Source organism: Oncorhynchus nerka, linkage group LG5 (genome assembly GCF_034236695.1).
Source record: "Oncorhynchus nerka isolate Pitt River linkage group LG5, Oner_Uvic_2.0, whole genome shotgun sequence".
Classification (NCBI taxonomy): domain Eukaryota; kingdom Metazoa; phylum Chordata; class Actinopteri; order Salmoniformes; family Salmonidae; genus Oncorhynchus; species Oncorhynchus nerka.
Window position 1 is genome coordinate 53,078,974 of NC_088400.1, and position 9,324 is coordinate 53,088,297.

The following is a 9,324-nucleotide window of genomic DNA, read 5'->3' on the forward strand; positions in this document are numbered from 1 at the left end:
ATCCCTAGGTTGGCCAGTCAGGGTGTGGTAAGAGCACCATCCTTCGCCTGCTCTTCCGTTTTTATGACGTCCAGGGAGGATGCATCCGCATCGATGGCCAGGACATCTCTAAGGTGAGTAATTTGCCCAGTTGCACAAAAATAGTTCCCAGACAAACTGCCTTGTTAGCAGATGCTGTATATAACATTAGGTTTGTTATATGTTGGTGGTCTTCTGGTTCAGTTAGACAGTATAGTTAATATGATACACACCTGGGTCGTGTTCATTAGGCACCAAATTAAGAAAAAACTATTATCAGGACGTTTGAAAAAAAATTCCGTTGCGTGTCCTAATGAGCTTGACCTTGTATTAATATAGTGTGTTCTGAGCCTCTTGGTTTCTGGGTGCAGGTGAAGCAGGTGTCTCTGCGTGCCCACATTGGCGTGGTGCCCCAGGACACGGTCCTCTTCAACGACAACATCCGCGACAACATCCGCTACGGACGAATCTCTGCCAGCGACCACGAAGTGGAGGAGGCGGCTATCGCCGCAGACATTCACGAGAAGATCCAGACGTTTCCAGAAGGTATGGAAATACCACAGCCTCTTTTTCTGGTTTCCCAGACACCGATTAAGCCTTGTCCTAGACTAAAACACTATTTAAGTGGAGATTCTCTATTGAGTCCAGGACTAGGCTTAATCTGTGCCTGGAAACCAGAACTGTATGTTGCCATTATATTTCTGTCTGTAGTTAACCTGAAGGTGGCTTATGGGTGTCAATATTGTTGTTTTAAGGGTTTGTCTTTACTAACCACATTTGCAGAATAATTTTGACATCTAAATCTCCTCAAACAAGTGGGGAAATTTGCAGCGTTCACACAGTAGCTGCCAGGTGCATTGTTACTGTATGAGGTGGGTGACATTTGTGTCTGTTTTCTGTCTGTCCCCCTCCCAGGATACGACACCCAGGTGGGCGAGAGGGGTCTGAAGCTGAGCGGGGGGGAAAAGCAGAGGGTGGCTATCGCACGGACCATCCTCAAGGCCCCTCAGATCATCCTGCTCGATGAGGTAAACTTTCAGGAAGGGCCACTAGGAGGGTCAATGACCGTGTTCAAATAGATGCCCCGAGACACTGATCTTGGGTCAGTTTCATTTTGGGCTAAGTTTAGGATTGGGGAGGGAAAGCTGGTCCTAGATCTTTACCTAGAAGAAACTTCACCCGGAGCGTTCAAATACTTTAAAAACACACACTTCCTCCCTCCTCTCCTTGAAGTTATCGCTGAGCTTACACAAATTGATAGGTAAACACAATGGCTCTATCACTTAGCTTTCACCAGTCCAGCCATGTCCAATCAAATATTTTTTCAAGAACGAGAGGAAGCAAGGATGCATTCTTAACGTATTTGATGAGGGCCAATGTTTGCCCCCACACCACTGATCCTCCTGGCATATTGTGTTACAGTGGATTAATACAAGTTCACTGAACTTGAATATTTTAGTCATGTAATTTATCTCATAAAGTTTTCCCTCTACACAGGCCACATCTGCTCTCGACACACAGACGGAGCGCAACATTCAGGCGTCGCTCACCAAAGTGTGCTCCAATCGGACCACCATTGTCGTGGCTCACAGGTAAGGGATAGGTCTCAGGTGGACAAAAATGCATGTATAGAGGGAACCCATACATTAGGATCAGTGGAGGCTGCTGAGGGGAGGATGGCTCATAATAATGGCTGGAACGCAGCGAATGGAATGGCATCATGATGTATTGGATACCATTCCACTCCAGCCATTACCACTAGCCTGTCCTCCTCAATTATGGTACCAACTAATACCCTTCTAATGTTAAGCTTATATGGTTTGGATCTGTCTTTAGTCTGATTGTGAATCGTCTGTCTTCAGGTTGTCGACCATCATCGGTGCCGACCAGATTCTTGTTCTAAGTGACGGTCAGATAGCAGAGCGAGGACGGTGAGGGAATGGTTGAAAGAGTGATTGTTCTATGTCTGCACACTCCACAAGCCTATTCAAATCAAAATATTGTTTTATGCTCGTCAAGAAACAAACATCTAAAGAATGTATGTAAATGCCAAGAATGGGACAGGCCAATGTTTATGATGCTTCTCACACTATAGTCCTATTCTCAAAACCATATATCTTGGCGATGATGTTAATGGTGATTGTGTGTCCCCATTGTAACTACATATTCTCCACTTTCTCCCTCCCAGACATGATGAGCTGCTGGCTAAGGGAGGGTTGTACTGTGACATGTGGATGAAGCAGCAACATGCCCAGGACTCAGACTCAGCCTCTGACACAGAAGCCAAAGACAGGAAGTCTGAGAAACTACAGCCCCCATCAGTCACTGCAGGCCACAGGAGCCACTGAGGATAGAGTGAGAGGTTCAAGGATATGTAGACATTGTGAGGAGATGGAGGAGGACGAGAGACGCAGTGAGAGTATTAGATACCTCAAAAGGCTGTTTTGTCTGCACTTTTTTCAGGTATCTGTCCATCGAGGTTCATTCGGTCATGAATTAAGTTTTAATCAGATATTTATTGGGTATTTAATGTTTGATCATTCAATCAAAATGTTTGTGCCATGAATGCCTCAGGCCAGTTGTTTTTAAGTGTATTCAGGATCGTGTTCATTAGATTAACAGAAAATGTTTTAAAACGTTTTAAAATCTAAAATTAGTGTTTCTTATTGGACAAGTCCAGGAAGTCCCTCCTTATTGCAGTCTGTTTTGATCCGTTTTCTGCGTAATTAATCTCACTTGCCCCACCGCAATTTTTTAAAATTGAGTCAAATGCTCGTTAACGTGTCGGAAAAGATACTAGAACGAGTAGCAGAAGCAGGGCGGTAGCTCCCTCCCACACACACTCTTTCTGCAAGTTACGGGCAAGTCCCCTCCCCTTCCAAAATGTGAAAGATATGAACACCTGCAAAATCCTAATTTATCCAAATGATCGGTGGCAAAAATCTGTGCACCTCGCTGTTGTCGCATCCCACAGTCTGTTGACATACACTACGATACCAGTTCTGTTACATGCGTCTGTCCACGAGAGATTATTGCCTAATGAACATGACCAGGACTCAGTATAATTTGTCATCTTGCTGTCTGAAGTCGGTTGACTGCAGCCGTCCAGAGAAGTGGCAACAAATCCAAAGTAGACTAATACCTTAAGCGCAGGTATAGGCAGTTTGGCACAGTGTCTCACAAAACTTTGAATTGTTGACTAATGTTTAGGGGTAGACAAATGTATTAGTTTTATTTACAGCATCTAGAGATTATTTTATTTTTACTATACCCACTTTAAGCTTATTTTTTTAGCTAATATACAAGCCATAGACTTACATTATACTTTATAGACTAATGAAACGATTCAGACCGAATTGAATGTTTAAACAAAGAAATCTGTTGCACTCTTTAAAAAAAACAATTATAAGTACAAAGGTATGTGTACGAGAACTTCACATTTTAATTTGGTTATTAGTAAAACAGATATTTAGTCTGTGTTTGGTCTGTTTCACATCCAAGCTGCATCAATTTTACCCCAATCAGACTCTGGTCTAGGTGTTGACTGATGCATGCCAAATTATCCTGTAACTTTTATTTGTCGCCAATGGTGATCAATAAGAACTACTGGCAGTATATTAAAGAAAACAGAATCGGTAGAATTGACTAAATTCACAGCGGAAAGCAAACCTTTCTCTATGAATGAACTCAGAATCCGCAAGCCTGTCTGTGCTGCTACCCGTTTTGAGTAAAGAACTACTGTCAGTGTATCTTTATTTTAATGGAAGAAATATGTCTGTATTTGAATTTGTTAATATCTATGCCTTGCATTCCCAAGGCAGTGTGGAGTTTGTCAATATATGTTGATAATAATCATACTTCATTTACAGTACGTATTGTCAAATTCTGTTTAATTTTTTTTTTTTAAAGGACCATAAGGGAAGATCTAGCCATTTAGCTGAACTTGAGTTATTTGAGAGAGAATGCGGACTTTACACTACCGTTCAAATTTTTGGGGTCACTTAGAAATGTCCTTGTTTTTGAAAGAAAAGCTCATGTTTTTGTCCATTTAAGTAACATCAAATTGATCAGAAATCAAATTGATCAGAAATACAGTTAATGTTGTAAATGACTATTGTCGCTGGAAACGGCAGAATTTTTTTTAAATGGAAAATCTACATAGGCGTACAGAGGCCCATTATCAGCAACCATCACTCCTGTGTTCCAATGGCACATTGTGTTAGCTAATCAAAGTTTATCATTTTAAAAGGCTAATTGATCATTAGAAAACCATTTTGCAATTATGTCAGCACAGCTGAAAACTGTTGTTCTGATTAAAGAAGCAATACAACTGGCTTTCTTTAGACTAGTTGAGTATCTGGAGCATCAGCATTTGTGTGTTCGATTACAGGCTCAAAATGGCCAGAAACAAATCATTTTCTTCTGAAACTTGTCAGTCTATTCTTGTTCTGAGAAATGAAGGCTATTCCATGCGAGAAATTGGCAAGAAACTGAAGATCTCGTACAACACTGTACTACTCCCTTCACAGAACAGCGCAAACTGGCACTAACTAGTTATGTGACTTCTGAAGGTAATTGGTTACACCAGATCTTATTTTGGGGCTTCATAGCAAAGGGGGTGAATGCATATGCATGCACCACTTTTCTGTAATTTTAAGACATTTGTTTTCACTTCACCAATTAGGCTATTTTATGTCCATTTTATGTCCATTACATCAAATCGAAATAAAAATACATTTAAATTACAGGTTGTAATGCAACAAAATAGGAAAAATGCCAAGGGGGATGAATACTTTTGCAAGGCACTGTACAGCGCTGTGTACTACTCCCTTCACAGAACAGCACAAACTGACTAAACAGAGTAGAAACAGTGGGAGGCCCCGGTGCACAACTGAGCAAGAGAACAAGTACATTAGTGTCTAGTTTGAGAAACCGATGCCTCATAGTCCTCAACTGGCAGCTTCATTAAATTGTACCCGCAAAACACTAGTCTCAACTTCAACAGTGAAGAGGCGACTCCGGAATGCTGGACTTCTTGGCAACGTGTCATTGGAACACAGGAGTGATGGTTGCTGATAATGGGCCTCTGTACGCCTATGTAGATATTCCACAAAGAATCTACCGTTTCCAGCGACAATAGTCATTTACAACATTAACAATGTCTACACTGTATTTCTGATCAAGTTTATGTAATTTTAATGGACAATTTTTTTTTTTTTTTTTTTTAAACAAGGACATTTCTATGTGACCCCAAATGGTAGTGTTTATCTACGAGAAGTCCTTAGGGTTACGGGTTTGGGGTTGAATCAGAATTGGAAACTGCATTAATCAAGGGGAAGTGAAAACTGACATACTTAACATCCATATAGTGCACAGCGGTCTTTACATCATGAAAAGCAGTCCGACTGTGAAATAATTAGATGAATCGCAATGCATTTGAGCATTTGTGACTGCAGGAGTAATACCAAAGAGTGGTTCTGCTAGCAAATCACTGCTCTACCACTACAGCAGTCAATAATTTGTAGGTGTACAATGTGCACAAACTGTTGCAGTCAAATTACTTACACGAATGCACCATGAGTTTGAAATGTTCTGTGCCAATGAGTGACATTGACACCACAGGAGGTTGGTGGCACCCTAACTGGGGAGAACGGGCTTGTGGTAATGGCTGAAGCAGAATCAGTGGAATGGTATCAAATACATCACTATTGGTTTCCATGTGTTTGATGCCGCTGCATTTGCACTGTTCCAGCTATTCTTTTTGAGCAGGCCTCCCCTCAGCAGCCTCCACTGATTGACACAGAGAAAAATGTGTTTGTTTTGTCTTATATGTTAATAAAGGGTATAATTAAAGGTGTATTGTGACGAAGTGGGCTCTGTTTTTACTAATTCACCATATTGCTAGCTTTATATTATTAGACAACATTTTGTAGCCATACAGTAACTTGCATAACTGTTCCCAAGACTGTTCCTTCCCTGCCTTCATCTTAGCTGTTGATTGGTTTCTAAGCGGGCTTGGCAGCCATTACAACGGGTGTAACTGCTGTGCTAGCTAGTTTTCTCTTTCTAGTATTTGGCTAATTTTGGATAGACAGCATGGATTTCAACTAATTGTTTATTGAATGAACATTTCAATTTTCTGACTTGGAGACCTGAAAGGAGCTGTGTAGCGACGCTCCCCGTCCAACCTGACAGAGCTTGAGAGGATCTGCAGAGAAGAATGGGAGAAACTCCCCAAATTTAGACAATTTTTCCATACAGAATCTTTCCAGATCCTTTATCATTCGTCTGTGCTTATGGAATGCCCTCTTCAATTCAAACCACAGCTTTTCGATATGGTTCAAGTCGGGAGACTGAGATGGCCATTGCACTCTTTAGATTTTGTGGTCAATTAACCATTTCTTTGTGGATTTTGATGTGTGCTCGGGGTTATTGTCTTGCTGGAAGATCCACTTGCAGCCAATTTTCAGCCTCCTAGCAGAGGCAACCAGGTTTTGGCTAAAATGTCCAGGTACTTAGTAAAGTTACTAGCTACAGTGGGGCAAAAAAGTATTTAGTCAGCCCCTAATTGTGCAAGTTCTCCCACTTAAAAAGATGAGAGAGGCCTGTAATTTTCATCATAGGTACACTTCAACTATGACAGACAAAATGAGAAAAAGAAATCCAGAAAATCACATTGTAGGATTTTTTTATGAATTTATTTGCAAATTATGGTGGAAAATAAGCATTTGGTCACCTACAAACAAGCAAGATTTCTGGCTCTCACAGACCTGTAACTTCTTTAAGAGGCTCGTCTTGTCTTCCACTTGTTACCTGTATTAATGGCACCTGTTTGAACTTGTTATCAATATAAAAGACAGCTGTCCACAACCTCAAACAGTCACACTCCAAACTCCACTATGACCAAGACCAAAGAGCTGTCAAAGGACACCAGAAACAAAATTGTAGACCTGCTTGTAGACCTGCACCAGGCTGGGAAGACTGAATCTGCAATAGGTAAGCAGCTTGGTTTGAAGAAATCAAATGTGGGAGCAATTATTAGGAAATGGAAGACATACAAGACCACTGATATTCTCCCTCGATCTGGGGCTTCACGCAAGATCTCACCCCGTGGGGTCAAAATGATCACAAGAATGGTGAGCAAAAATCCCAGAACCACATGGGGGGACCTAGTGAATGACCTGCAGAGAGCTGGGACCAAAGTAACAAAGCCTACCATCAGTAACACACTACGCCGCCAGGGACTCAAATCCTGCAGTGCCAGACGTGTCCCCCTGTACATGTCCAGGCCCGTCTGAAGTTTGCTAGAGAGCATTTGGATGACCCAGAAGAAGATTGGGAGAATGTCATATGGTCGGATGAAACCAAAATATAACTTTTTTGGTAAAAACTCAACTCGTTGTGTTTGGAGGACAAAGAATGCTGAGTTGCATCCAAAGAACACCATACCTACTGTGAAGCATGGGGGTGGAAACATCATGCTTTGGGGCTGTTTTTCTGCAAAGGGACCAGGACGACTGATCCGTGTAAAGGAAGGAATGAATGGGGCCATGTATCGTGAGATTTTGAGTGAAAACCTCCTTCCATCAGCAAGGGCATTGAAGATGAAACGTGGCTGGGTCTTTCAGCATGACAATGATCCCAAACACACAGCCCGGGCAATGAAGGAGTGGCTTCGGAAGAAGTATTTCAAGGTCCTGGAGTGGCCTAGCCAGTCTCCAGATCTCAACCCCATAGAAAATCTGTGGAGGGAGTTGAAAGTCCGTGTTGCCCAGCAACAGCCCCAAAACATCACTGCTCTAGAGATCTGCATGGAGGAATGGGCCAAAATACCAGCAACAGTGTGTGAAAACCTTGTGAAGACTTACAGAAAACGTTTGACCTCTGTCATTGCCAACAACGGGTATATAACAAAGTATTGAGATAAACTTTTGTTATTGACCAAATACTTATTTTCCACCATAATTTGCAAATAAATTCATTAAAAATCCAACAATGTGATTTTCTGTTTTTTTTTTCTCATTTTGTCTGTCATAGTTGAAGTGTACTTATCATGAAAATTACAGGCCTCTCATCTTTTTAAGTGGGAGAACTTGCACAATTGGTGGCTGACTAAATGCTTTTTTGCCCCACTGTATATGTAAAATAGTTTTCAAGGATTTTGTTAATACTTCTATGTTAAGTTTATTTAAGGAATTTTGATAAAGCCACAATCTAGAAGATGTCCTGCACTTCTTTTGATTTGTAATAATGAAATGTACCCAGATAATGGAATATAATGCCTGATGAGCTTAGTACTACTTTCTTACACTATAATCATAATTCAAAATATTAGGTTATTAAATTTTTAAAACGGCCTAATTCACAATAATGTGATTTGTACCGCATGCAAATGTTTTCTTCACACACCACACTAAGACATTATCCCATTCCACTACCTTTTCAATATTTTTTTATGACATGAAAGTAAGCTTTGCTTTTATACTTACAAGACCATCAGGCTTTTTTTCAAGTGAGCTGTTTTGTCTTGTAGTAATGTGGTGCCTGCCTGTATTTCCCTGAACCTTAATTTTAGCAATACATGTCATTGAGATTTTTCTTTCGATAATACCATCCTTTGTTTGGTCAGTAGGTGCCCAACATAACAACTGGTGGTTGTGTGTTGGATACAGGCACTCATATAGATATAATGAGCTAGCCTGTCTGCATTCCTGATTTCTGTAACCGCTACTTTACGTAATATTGACATAATCTCAGAACCACTTGTTTTGCAAACATGTTCCTGTTTTATCAGTTGCTGTGCTGATCAATGGACAGTTAATTTCCTCTGTCAAATTAATATGCAGCTTTAAGTTATCTTCGTATTTGTATTTATTTTTGCAGTGAAGATGATGACGCTACAATAATACACATTTACAATAGGCCTATATCTAAAAATACATACAGCCTGATGATATATACATACACTGATGTCCCATGTTTCAGGAGCTGAAATAAAAGATCTCAGAAATGTTTCGTACGCACAAAAATCTTATTTCTATCTACTTTTGGGTACAAATTTGTTTACTTCCCTGTTAGTGAGCATTTCTTCTTCGCCAAGATAATCCATCCACCTTACAGGTGTGGCATATCAAGAAGATGATTAAACAGCATGATCATTACACAGGTGCACCTTGTGCTGGGAAACAAAAAAGGCCACTCTTAAATATGTTCATTTCTCTACCATAAGCTAACTCTAATGTAATTTTAAAGAATTTAGCAGTACGTCCAACCGGCCTCACAACCGCAGACAACATGTATGATATT

At 40.6% G+C, this 9,324-nt stretch overlaps 1 protein-coding gene across 1 annotated transcript in view; it reads left to right on the forward strand.

Annotated features, from left to right (window-relative positions):
* Positions 1-5,875, forward strand: part of LOC115129615 (ATP-binding cassette sub-family B member 6-like) — a 28,975-nt gene extending 23,100 nt beyond the window's left edge. Inside the window, exons 15-20 of the mRNA XM_029660180.2 lie at positions 9-113; positions 390-564; positions 934-1,046; positions 1,516-1,610; positions 1,881-1,949; positions 2,207-5,875. Coding sequence (XP_029516040.1) covers positions 9-113; positions 390-564; positions 934-1,046; positions 1,516-1,610; positions 1,881-1,949; positions 2,207-2,366 — 717 coding nt within the window. The 3' untranslated portion in view covers positions 2,367-5,875. The remainder of the gene's footprint in view (positions 1-8; positions 114-389; positions 565-933; positions 1,047-1,515; positions 1,611-1,880; positions 1,950-2,206) is intronic.
* The last annotated feature ends 3,449 nt before the right edge of the window (positions 5,876-9,324 follow it).